The sequence below is a fragment of the Lineus longissimus genome, chromosome 8 (assembly GCF_910592395.1).
Source record: "Lineus longissimus chromosome 8, tnLinLong1.2, whole genome shotgun sequence".
Classification (NCBI taxonomy): Eukaryota; Metazoa; Nemertea; class Pilidiophora; order Heteronemertea; family Lineidae; genus Lineus; species Lineus longissimus.
Genome location: NC_088315.1, coordinates 17026645 through 17040061, shown reverse-complemented (window position 1 = coordinate 17040061; position 13417 = coordinate 17026645). Strand labels below are relative to the sequence as shown.

At 39.7% G+C, this 13417-nt stretch overlaps 1 protein-coding gene across 4 annotated transcripts in view; it reads right to left on the bottom strand.

Annotated features, from left to right (window-relative positions):
- The window catches only part of LOC135492108 (muscle LIM protein Mlp84B-like), a 202690-nt gene continuing 189273 nt past the window's right edge, over positions 1 to 13417 (bottom strand). For all 4 annotated transcript variants that reach the window (XM_064778291.1, XM_064778292.1, XM_064778294.1 and 1 more), the window contains exons 15-20: positions 12407 to 12602; positions 10168 to 10313; positions 9579 to 9735; positions 8924 to 9080; positions 8291 to 8384; positions 1 to 7386 (exon numbers count right to left, since the gene is read on the bottom strand). In XM_064778291.1, coding sequence (XP_064634361.1) covers positions 7310 to 7386; positions 8291 to 8384; positions 8924 to 9080; positions 9579 to 9735; positions 10168 to 10313; positions 12407 to 12602 — 827 coding nt within the window. In that variant the 3' untranslated portion in view covers positions 1 to 7309. The remainder of the gene's footprint in view (positions 7387 to 8290; positions 8385 to 8923; positions 9081 to 9578; positions 9736 to 10167; positions 10314 to 12406; positions 12603 to 13417) is intronic.

Sequence of the window (13417 nt, the reverse complement as noted above, 5' to 3'; positions counted from 1 at the left end):
TTCCATGTACTAAGCACATTTATTAATGAATGTTTTGAACATGTGAATGTGAATAACAACTAAATGACACATCAACAAAATATGTATTGAATAGAAAAGCTCATCGAAAAGGCTCAATTGTGTTTGAGAAGCAGATCAACATTTTGCTTGATAAGATGCATCACATCGAAAATTAAATTATTTTTTCATTGCGCCTTGAGACAATACCACCAATGAATATTCATAGGTTGGAGGGTCCAAACCTATCAATTAGACGCGAGTATGTTTTTAACTATCAAGTACATATTTGGAGAGTTATTGAAGAAATATTTGCTGCAGCAAGTCTACAGATATAATTTTGAATTTTGCTAATTCGGCAATTGAGATTTTTCTACCAGTTGGCTGAAAAGAGAGGAAATATCGATGTCTGTCTAATTTGTCGATTGTCAAAAAATTTCCGTGGTCAACTACCAGTTTACTTTTCATCATTTACTTTTCCGACTGTCCGGAACATCATATCAAAATTTCAGATTCACAACCCCACGCAGTATTTGATGCGTCGCGGTCAACCATTGACAATTTAACTGCTAAAAGGCTTGAAAAATCAATGGTGTGGTGTAATAAGGCCACATATAGAACAACTGATGATTTTCACTCAGCTACAGGCGTTGTATATGAAAAGAATGGGCTGTTCCATAAAAGTGAAATTATGACAGAATACTTGAAAAGCTACTTAATACTTGTAACCAATTTAAAAGGATGGACATCACAAGATGATGATGATGCTTGACGGACCCTCTCGTTTCTGCTTCAGTTTTGGTCTAAATTCTAGTTCGCGGTTTTGGCGAGACGACCAATACCTCCAGTTCGGTATCAATTCCTTAAACACAACTGCTTTTTTTGTACGTGCAATCACAATTAATAAGCGTGATAATCTACATAGAGTACATCACAGTAAATTTGATTTAGAGTTGACAGAGTCATACCTCTGTATGTGCACTTGGTAAAACACAAAGTGGTCAGACGAAATATAAACAATTGTGAAATGATTAACCCCAAAAGTCGGTCATCTGTCTGATTAAGTTATTGCCACATGCTCGGATCGACATATTCATGAATAACACAGAGTCGCTGCAGTCACATCATGAAATACTGGATCCAATCACCAATAAGATCCCAAGCCCGACAATACCCGATTTTTACTCCCGCCTCGATGGGTCGCAGCCATCAAAGGGGTGGGGGGTGGGGGGTGGGATAGCTTGTCTTCGTTTCTTCCAATTGGTCTTTAATTGTAATATGAAAAGTTCCGCTGTAGAGTCATGACCAAGGAGGATACCGCGGTGACGTCACGGCTTTTACAAGATGAAGCTGCATATTGTAAACAAACCCGATCCACGGCCAAGGGAAAATCAAGTCATCAAATAAAGTTAGATTTTTCGCATCAAATCAGAGTTATTGGTACTTTTCTGCTATGAAATAAGTCTTCAGACAATAAGTTATCATTTGAATAATGATAAGTGCTGTTTTGATGGGGAAAAATAGGGTTTTTAAAACCAAATAGCCGGGCACCGATCTTCCAAAATTAGGATGGTTTCAAAACAGTCTCCCAGATATGGGGCGATCTCTTCATTATCATAATGGGATTTGGAGGCATGTTTACAGATTTTACACGTTCGAGACCTGCAGGACCTAAAACTCTCATAGATCTCCATAGATCCCCTCTATTTGTCGAGTTAGCGCCCCTGTAAGATCATGCATTTTCGGACACTATAACGAAATCTTCCTGCGGATATCGCGGTTTCGGTGATGATTTAAGGAGAAATTAACTGTTCTTAGAGTTGTATGGGACAGAAATGAGTTCATACTTCATGAATACATGAATATATTATGATATGGGCGGGCTTCTAAGTCAAAACAATTACAAACTCAACTGCATCTCTACCGTGTATCGCGTAGTGCATTGCCTAGAGTATTTCGTAGTGTATTTTAGCGGAGACTTTATTTCCGCACTTTGGCCACGTCAAACGTCTTTTTTATTCGTGGAAGTTAATCTGCTCTGTAAATTTTATTTTACACAGGAAGAATCCATACTAGGTATTGCAATATTTCATGTCTATTGGTGTTTTTGTGTACAGGAGTGCACCAGACAGTGAGCCGTGGAGATGTGTTCAGTGCTGGTGCTGTCAGTAGACTGAATCTGTTTGGCCATAGCGATCAGTAATATGGGTCGTGATCACGTGATGTGACGTCACCATGGTATCCTCCTTGAGTCATGACTAGTCATGACGATTACGTTGTTAACTCTTGAATAGATAGCCCACCCCTTTTATGGCTGCGAAAGGCCTATTATTGTGTTCGGCTGTTTAGATTCTACCCATCGTGGCGGTGGTACAAATCAGGTATTGTCGGATTTGGGATCTTATTGGTGAGTGGATCCAGTAGAATATAAATCACAAAGATCTCTCAGTGGTTCGATTGAATTATAAAGTAATAGGCAGGTTTCGCAAGCCTTTACGAAGTGTTATGAACAACGAAGTGCGAAGTTTGATGCATGACATCGACAAATTGTTGTTGAAATTTTCCCCAATTCCTCGTATCAAGCATAAAAGACGATTTATTAGTGTCGTCCCGTAAATAAATTAGCACAGGACACCATAGACTTCGTACGTCGACGTTCGTTCGGGTCTCGCGAAATCTGGTTAATATGATTGAGTTCTCCTACGGCACCACTGCCTAATGGACATACTAATCACAATTCGTTCAAGCTAACTTTTATACAAACAAGTATGGATTGATCTACATTGTATACTTGATAGAAACCATACAAATTACCACTAACTACAGTATGTACGTATTGGTTCAGTTGTAAAAAAAAGACCGGGTCTATTTGGCAAGCCGCTCGCCGAACAGGCATTTTTTTTGTCCTGTTTGGAGAGCCGCTTGCCAAACAGCACTAAAAAGCCACCCTGTTCGGCCAGCCGGGCTTAATGCCAAACAGGTAAAAAATCTACCCTGTTTGGCGAGCTGGAGACTTTACTTTAATATTAATGAGTTCGGCTCTCCATTCAGGACAAGAAAAAGTCGCTGTTTGGTAAGCCGGGCTTGCCAAATAGTCACTTCCAAAAAAAAAATTAGCTCTAAATTTGGCGCTAGATTTAATTATAGTACTGGTTGTAAACGTTGTTTCTGTGAGCTAGTTCTTGTTGCACATTATCATGTATAACCATACTAATATAGACTAAGCTAGAAGACTGAATTGCTGCTCCTTCTTTAAACACATCTGCTGGTCAGAACCATCACCATCAATACCTTTATTATTATATATTCATCCGGCAAAACCTTTCCAGCTATCGATTTGACTATTTATACTCTCAAGAACAAACAGCTAACTATAATTTTTAAACATTGTTACTTAGTAATAAGCAAGTCAAAATATAACAGAAATAACAATTTACAGTTACAGTACTCTGCAAATGTTTTTAGGACAACCTAAATTCCTCTCATTTCCAATTAACCTTTTTCCCTCCTAAATAATGGAATAATATTGTATTACTTTTGCCCTTGTTTTCTGGGAAGATACAATGTTACCAAGTTTTGCGCAATGTGGAATTAGCGGAACGAGCGGATTCTGGGCTTCAATCACCTGGAAAAGCCAGTATTTGTCGCGATGCTCGTCACCATGCCTGAACTCTGAATACGAAAGGAGGTACGGTAATACAGCGCTGCGCACGGCTACCGGCTGAACTAAACTGTCCCTACATACCAGTTTTCATGCCCTCATTGCGAGTCATGGCTTAACGACTGTAAAAAAACGATTTTTAAATAATCTCTGTGGCGTATCGAACGAATTAAAATGTAATGAATTCATTAAGTTCCATTTTGTATGAAATTATATTACATGTATATTCTGTACAGCATCCGCTCATTCCGCTAATTCGACACGGCCCAAGTTTTGATGAAGGTCGATGCAGTATTGAAATTAGGCGTCTGATGATATTACTATCAGAAAATGACTAGAAACACCAGGCGCCTACATGTAATTACTGCATAATTACTTAAATAGCATCAAGCTTTCATCAAAAATTGATGAAATGAGGCACTATTATTGTATCTTTCTGGAGAACAAGGGCAAACGTACTTCCATATTGTTATAATAATTAGGAAGGAAACAGGTTAATTGGACATGAGAGGAATTTTGGGGTCATCGCAAAAACTTTTCACCGCAGTGTATAATACAAATTAATAACATTCATACTCGATTATGGCTTACTAAGAAAGTAGTTAAAGAGAGGACATACATGTAGTATAGTGTCTACTCAAATGTGTATTATCATTAAAACGAGGCAAGTAATTAAATGCTGTGGATCCTACTCCTCAAAAACCCGCTGCACTCTTTAAATTTATTCGTAAAAACTACTACTTTTGTAGTTCCTGTAGCACCAACTGTGAAATTAGTAAAAACTAATCATTAATTATTTGTTCCAACTAAAAAGGTAGTAAAAATTGCCATTAAAATGGTTACCAATAAACAATGTAGTTAAAACAACTACTTAACTTCACTGTCGGTGCTACGGCAACTGTCAGGGCCCGCTTGTTCAAAAGCACAAAAGTCACGTTATCCCTAACAGTTACGTTAAGTATACTTATAGGACGTTATCTCTTTCAGTTGAACTCATTACAATTTTAAGACTTAACTTCTTCGTCATATAGCTAATGTGATTTTGAACAACTCAGGCCTGATCGAGTAGCAAAAAAATAGTTATTTTTACTATTTTAAGAGTGTGGTGGATTGCAAAACCTGCTCTTACGCTTCTAGAAATAAACGTTTTTTAGCTTTGTAAAAATCTTTAAAGGTTTAAACCTTTTAATCTTTAAATGTTTTTCAGCAAATATGCCCTTCTGTAGAGGTTTTTCAGCGAAAAACTATTGGCAGGATATTTGTGGCAGGCCGCTCTCCGAACAGGCATCATTTTTTGCCCTGTTTGGTGAGCCGATTGCCCAACAGCACTGAAAATCAACCAAGTTTGGCAATCCCGGTGTAAAAGGAATGGACGTCCTAGGAATGCATAACCCAATACAATAGCTGTGTATTGTCAACAAATGTGGTTAATGGTTTGTTAGGGTTAGCTACATAATCTTCAACAAAGGAACTCAGCGACTCTATTCACTTTAACAAAAGGACCGGACTTAAATTCCAGGGGGACTTGCATTTCTTTTACACCGGCTTGCCAAATAGGTAAACTATTCTACCCTGTTTTGTGAGGCGGAGACTTTACAACACATTAGCCAATCGAAGAGCAGACACGTAATATTTGAATAAATATTCGCATAATTAACAGTGGCCGATTTCACGCTCTCGTTTTTTTTTCTTTTCCAAACGCGTGTTCTTGTCATAAAAGGCAGGAGAGGAATATACAAGAGTATGTGATTAACTGATAGGCGTTCTAAATGCATTGGGTACATTGCTAAGGCCTTTCGCTATAACTCCAGTAGTGTTGAACACCGCTTTTCCATTGAATGATAATCAGATCTTCTAGAACTATGAATATTAATGAGTTCGGCTCTCCATTCAGGGCAAAACAAGTCACTTCCAAAACGATTAGAGGTTTTTCAGAATATCTTTTTTTTCAGTTTAAACCTCTTTCAGTTTACCGAAATACCTCTTTGGTGTGCATACATGTATTTGTGTTGCCCGAAAACGTTTAGAGTGTACTTTGCCTTCACTGGGATAGCTTTGCCAACCCTCGAATATCAATCAGAACACAAACACTGATATAATTATATTAAAGAAATTCTGAGAAAATTTCATCTCATCGGAAATACATTTTAATGATGATAAAGAACAGTTTTCGAAATTTGTTCCAAAGTCTGTTCGGTTTAAAAGTACGAATTTTTCACATTTTGCCACTTTTTTACGAGATGTTTTACACAAATTATAGGTCGGCAAAGTTAGCACAATTTTGGCAGAGTAAGCACGATTTTGCCAAGGTTAGCATGTTTTAGGATATAGTGCGTGTCACAACGGTTTCCCATGTTTATAATTGACATTATTGTGAACACGATAACCAACTTGGTGAAATCTGACTTGTGTTGGTGTTATAAAAACCAAAATGGGCCACACGAATTTTATTGAATATAACCCAAACCAAGTGAATGTATTGTTGATTAACCATTATGAGATTTCACCTCAATTTTTTGGCGATTCGCAAATTCTTTTAAAGATTCATCCATTTCTTGACAGGTTGCAAAATTTCTTTTGGCCTTTCTAAAAAATGTTTTGCGCTTGTTATTAGCAAATTGTTGTTATTCGTGAAATTCGCGCAAATAAAACTCCCGTGCAAATTTGGCATTTTGTTAATTTACCTTTGTTAAAGGGTGACTGTAGGCAGTAGCCAGGTAGGCAAGATAAAGTTACACAAAGTTACACAAAGTAGTATAGGGGTCTCTCCAATCTCACCGTGCATCAAAACTATTCAGGCATGTACGAAGAAGATATTAATAACTGAATCATGCGAACTGTGCATATAATTCACCTGAAGACCAGCAATTTGACCCCCTAGCTGAGGCCTATAGTCGCCCTTTAATGTCTACACGTCTTAGCAAATACAATAAAAATGTAAAATATCGTGTTGCTATGGCAATCTTCATTAAGATGGCCTGTTGCTATATGATCTTGATAAAGATGACAATGGCAACACTTCATTCACAACGATATCGTTTAAATAGCATTCCGCGAAGATGACGTCACTGCAGCTGCTGCACTCTATTTCCCTAACGCTGAATTACAGGCACTATCGGACAAACATGCGGTTTCGTAATGGCTTCAGGCTTTCTAACTAGGGCAGTTAGATTCAATCGGGCACATGTCCGAGTGTTGGAAATACTACATAATTGTTCTGAATATTTCTCTCTCTGACTCTATGTATGGTATCATTCATGCTAAAAACAATGTGCCTAGGGTCAAAGATAATTGACTTTGAAATAAGCTCAAATGCGTAGAAATAAGTGTCGATGTCCGACTGTCACGTGACTAAAACGTCATCAATATCTTATGCAAATGACCTTGTGAGCTATAAATAGTAACTTCGCGGGATGCTATTGAGAAATAAGCTTTCAACCATGTAAACCGATTGACTGGAGCAGAAAAGGCAATGAAACTTCATTTTGCACTTCACACGGGGGGATTCCATAGCTTTTGTTGAGATTAAATCAAATGGTTTTGGTGTACAGTGTAAAATTTGAATCGACGAATAGTGTATAAGGCATTCCCTGCATACAATACTATTGCAGCACATTTTTTAATGAAAGCCAAATTAGCTCTTACGGCAATTTATTGAGTCATAGTTAAGGCACCAGCACCGCCGCCGTATCCATAGCCCTTGGGTCCATACAGGCGTCCATAGCAACCTGAAAAAAGGAATATCACAGAATGATGTCAAGTCACGGAATTTACCTCTTGGTTAGAGTAATTAGTTTAATTGTTGCTTTTCATGACTTTCTTCAACGTTACCTGTATGGGGAATCTGTAATAAACGATTCTCGAAAATGACCTCGTGCAATCTTCAATAAAGATTTGTAGATTTCGAAAAACCATTTAAAATAATTTTAAGCGGGCACAAGCATCATACATGTACATCCCAGGCCTCAAGGCACTTATTCTGGGAAATGAAAACCATTGAGGGCTTTTGAGCGTCCGAAAAAAAACCTCGAGTCAAGGGGTTTTTTGATTCCCTTTAAAAAGCCTTTTAATGAGTTTAAGGACATTTAGAAACTTTAAGTGTCAACCGAGTAAAGAGACATTGGTACGAGCAATACAATTCGCTCATCGCGCCTCAGTCGGTTTCAATACATTTCATCGGATACATCAGCAAGTCATACGAAAGATTCTGAATGGCTGCCTATTGCAGGCACTTTTGTCCACATGTTCATCGGGCCGAGTCTAGCTTACTGATCTGCGCTGGACTTATCAACAGGAAATGAGAGGTTCATTTTCACCGCCCGAAAAATGTAAAGTGTAGGCCGAAACGTTGGTACTGTGAAATACACTCTAATTACATTATTTCATTATTACATAGCTGTGGCCTACCGATTTACTTTCTGCCCTACAGTAAAGTTTCCATTATTGAACTCCACTAGGAAAGGCTCATGACGTCAATGAGTCTTTCTCGACTGCTCCTGTCCTACGGCGATATTTCCTAGCGAAACAGGACAATAACAAGATGATCTGCCCAGACCTTTAACACCGTGTTATTGTTAAGAATTGGTCTGATTAACTGACATGATGATTGTAAAGATATCTAATGGTACTCACTTTTACAAAAGACTTCGCCTTCTTTCTCGGCGAAAGTTCCAGCCTCTAACATCTTGTTGCACTCCTTACATTTCAAACAAGATTTATGGTAAACCTATAAACGACAAAACAACAGGAACTTAGACATATGATTGATTGGTTGACAGTTGTATCCATTACGTTATTCTGCCCCCCCCCCCCCCTTCCAGTTACCTCGGACAACAGCTGGAAGAATATAGGCCTTGCCAAATATACGCTTTCTGTCTTTAAACAATGCCCATTCGCACATAGCCTATGCCAAACGTCCCCCTTTTTTACAGTCTTAAATAGTCTTCAGGCCAAATCTTGATAACATTAACCCCAACAAACTCCTTTATGAGTGGTTGACAGACCTAAACTGACAATGCGATAGATTATTGAAATGAATAATCAGATACTTAAATAAAGTCAGAATATTGTTTTTTTGTCTTGATTGAACCAGACTAACTTCTTTCTCGTCCTAATTAGAACAACGAATCGGAGGAGGGGGTACAATGGGGAAACTGATCATGAACAATCGGAAAATTGGGCGTAGGGGCCTACACGTTCTAAATGAACAGTCCCCCATTGACGCAGCAAAAGGGGAAGTCTAGCTTCTTTTTAATTCACCCTCACCTCGCCGGCACCTTGGGCTTTCTCCGCATGGTAAACGCTGTTTCCACATCTGAAACACTTCTCGATCGCGCCACCCCACTTTGGTTTCACCCCGTCGCTGGCAGACGAGTTTTTCACGCCATCTTTCATTGGAGCGCAGAACGTTTCTGCTGAGATGCTGAAAATCAAAATCAATAATTTAATTGTTGTTTTTCTAAAGTATTCTCTGTGACAGTTATTGATTATCGTAACGGTAGTGAATAAGTGAAGACTCTCGCCGCATCAGTTAATACCCTGGCAGGTAAAACAATCTCATTTACGCTAGAAAAGAATGGCAAGGGCTATTTGGTAGCGGAACACACACAAATATCTCAGATTTTGTAGCCAGGGCAGATAATGAAAGCAACTACCAGTCTGGCAAGGACACCAAAATGATTCGACCAGATATCGCCCATTTCGTATGTGCAAAATGCTGTAAATTCTGCCACGTGCGGGCACAGCTGGATCAGCTGGATCAGCTGGATTAGCTTCTTTCATAAACATCTCCGATCTAGCTACGCCTTGGTATATCCATGGCAGAGCCGAATCGGCGAGTTTCAATGTCGAGGTTAAGTTATCGCCCATCTTGGCGACAACTCGCCCCTCGGACCCTTGCTTCCCATGACTAGGCACTCACTCTCTCGAACCGGCAGCCCCTTCCATGGACAGTCCTGCTCCACCCCCACCATACCCATAGCCATGAGGTCCGAAGTCTTTCGCGTAGCAAGTAGCGCAGTAGAGCTCATCATCATGTTCCCTCGCGGTACGAGAATCGACCGCATGGCTGCACTTCACTGTAAGACAAAGAAAGAATTTTAATGACCCAATATAGCCACAGACAATGGTCAACCATAACCGCTTGTGGGTTGGTGCAAAATGTTGAAGCAGTCAAAAATCATTAAAAAACACATTATTCGTTATTTGATTTGAGATGTTTTCCAATAGAAGTTGATCCCTCACTTTCGGTATTGATTGTCTTACCAAGACCACTCGGCTGAGCTAAAGTGTTGGCCAAAACCTTGTCTCCGCCTCGACCTCGGTCAACATTTTAGCTTTACCATTGCGGTTTTGAAGAGAGAACCAATACCTCCAGTACGGCATCAATTCCTTAAGCATATCTGTTGAACCGATTTGAACGAATTTTACAAGGAGCACATGCAAGGTGCACTGATCCTGAGTAAAATGTGCTTCGTAAAAATCTCATCTGCTAAATTTGTGAGACTCACCACAGCAGAGACAACCCTTGTGCCACTTCTTATTCAGGCAATCCACTTTCTCGGCATAGTAGACCGGCTTCTTACACCTCGGGCAATCGTCCTCACTTCCACCGAACTTGGCAGCGTGGGCATTAGGGCTGGATGGCCTATAGTTCCTAGGAGACAGAAGAGAAGAAGACCTTGATACGCATTTAGGATGGCATTGTTTAATGCCACATTTTGGCCAGGCTAGCTAGACTCAGACTGTCAACGTCTAGTTTCGGGGCTAAATGAGGCTTTTGAAAGGTACTGCATATTCCCGGAGATAAGGGGATATACAGCTGGCTACACAAAAAAAATTGCCCCAAAATGTGTGAGCACTATGCACATTGGTTGAGTGCCTCCGGGTATTGGCGTGCGAAAACTATTCGAAGGAGAGAAATCATTTGCTCATGTGATACAGCCGAATTTGTACCAAGATTGCTACCGGTCAGAAACCCTTGAGATACAAGTGGATTGGCAAACTCCGTTTTGCCAATCCACTTGTAAGTGAAATCTCAAAGTGCATCATGTGGACGCATATATTGCCAATGCGTCAATCTTTAATTGCATGTGTTTTCCATTAAGTCTCCGATAGGGCCAGGGAAAGGCCGATTTTATTTTTGTTGTAAAAAAGGGTGAGGTCCAACTGAAACAAAGATAATTTGAGTATGGGGGGGGGGGGGTCTTCTAGAGGTGGTAAAATTAGAAGAAAATTGAATTAAGAGGGGTGCTGCGCTAGCTGGGAGAACTCTGAAGTGAAAAAACTATGGTTTTTCGGGGGCAATTGCTGCGCACGTTAAACAGCGGCCTTCTAGTAGTTCTGCAATATACACCTGGAAATCAGTGGATATTCTGAGTGTAAAGCGTTTATGGTTATTGAAAAAGACACCATCAATTCAATGCTACTTATTTTGATTGGCAATATGTTTTCTTCTTACAATTGGATCAATTTCTTAATATTGCAATAACAAAGTATGACATTTCCTTTTTCAACTATTTCAGAAGATTAGACAAATCTCGCATACACCAGTTGAATTACTTTAATGTCGTGGTAATTATACGTGTGACATCTAAGACAACATCACCATGCTGATGCAATTAATTAACTTAACAAAACTAAGATGTAAATCAACGAAATTGACAACATCACCATGCAACATACTCACACTCTAAATAATATAAATTACCTACGACTTAAAACATGTAAAAAGTTGAAATAGAAATTAGGCTGAAAATGTACATAACTCACATAACCACCGAGTTATAAGTTGGAAAGATAAGTTGGTCATGGTGTGGACCGACATGTCTATGCTCTGTAGAACAAGGTCATGGACCATGTTTCTTTTAGAAAGGATGAAATGAATCTAACGAAAATCACATAATGCAGGTGTAGAAGTTTTAAATGTCCTCGGAAATATTGTCAGAGGGAAAAAGGATTCTATCATGTGCTTTAAATCTCTATACAAGCGGTTGACTGTCTTGGCCTCTACAGAATGACATACCATTATCCGTCGTAAAATTCAACAGGGCTGGACAGATGGAAATTGTCTACTTCTACGCCATCATGCATAATACGAATAAAATGCTGATTAACATGCCTCGAAACAACCCTGATAAAAAGAGTTGTGTTTTTTTTACATGTTAAAAGAAATGTTGCGACAGAGGCTAATAATTTAAAACCATTCGCTGAAACATTTAGAAAACAACATGCCTACTCTGTCCCTTGGCCTTCTCTGTGAAGGGGAATTGGGTCGAGGGGATGTTGTTTTGACGACCCATGGTTATAAAAGAGGACCTTTCCTGAATAGCAAACACAGCCAAATCCTGGTGAAATTCATCGCGCATCTCAAATTCCGCCAAAACACTGCCCTTCCCATTTATTCAACAGCCATATTTGGGGTTGATCAAGGTTGACCGTTGTTCCTTTTGCGGTTTGTTTTAAGACAGGTTAGGCGTACTTCAAAGCGTGGACGTCTCTTTATGTGATTTGCAACCTTATGGGTTACCTAAACTTGCCTTTTATTATAGACACGGTATTTTCCTTTAGAAATAAAACAACAATTGAGTAAGTCCCCTGGCCAATTGGTCATCAGGATTAGATCAGCCAAAGGGCATTTTGAACCATCAGAAGTGCCCCGTCCGCAACAACCTGTCTTTCCTAGAGACGGAGTCCGGGTCGGTGGGGAGCGGATCCAAAACTTGATGGTAAAGATGAAACAGGTCCTACCTTTCTTCATCATCATCACCGTTTTCCCCTTCGTGATTGCCATGGCCATTGTTTGCTCCATCCATCGACAACGTACCAGCGCCACCACCATATCCATAGCCTTTTGGGCCGAATTCCCGCCCATAGCAGGAATGGCAAAACAACTCTTTGTCGTGTTCCCTCACAGTCCGCGAATCTACGGAGTGGTTGCAGATAGCTGGAAGAAAAATAAACTGTCTTTCATCCACTTGAAAAAGCTGAATGAGGTTGGCAATACCAATTCAGGCTGTAATTCAATTACTTTGTGTAGAGCAATTTCATTGGCGACCGTTTATGAGTGTGCGTCTGACGGATTTCCCGCCCTATAGGTCGGCGGTGAAAGGATTGACATTCACGATTCACTGCTGGAGAGCTGGTAAGTCGGCATGACACATGTACATCTCCCTGCAAACGTGAAGGGATACCCAAAACATTTCCTAAGGAATTCGTGCGCAAGAGCCATTTTGATGCAGATTTTTTAATTATATCATATATCATATTATATAGGAAGTGGCTATTTGGTAAGCACATGCTTGCTACTCAGCAATTATTTTTAACTTGGGTGGAAAGTGAAGACCTAATCACAAGGTAGCAAGCAGAATACGCCCCTCTAATGTTTATTAATTGGCATTTTCCACCGACCTTGTGTATTTCTGGACAAAAATACACAAAGTCCTCTCCTTATACTCTTTTAGAGCTATGTTAAAGTCGTCGTACGATCAATAAGTGGAACCTAACTGCAGTTTTGAGCCGACATTCACCGCTTCCACAGCCTCAGTACCCGCCATTGTTTACTCGGTGTGGCGCATAAATTAGGAGAGTCATGAATATTTATATAATTAATGATCCAGTGACAAAAATAACGGACTGCGTAGCAAGCATGTGCTTGCCAAATAACCACTTCCAATAAATATAAATTAGAGGGGCGTATTCTGCTTGCTTCCTTGTGATTAGATCTTCACTTTAGACGGCAAGCATGCTTGCCACCCAAGT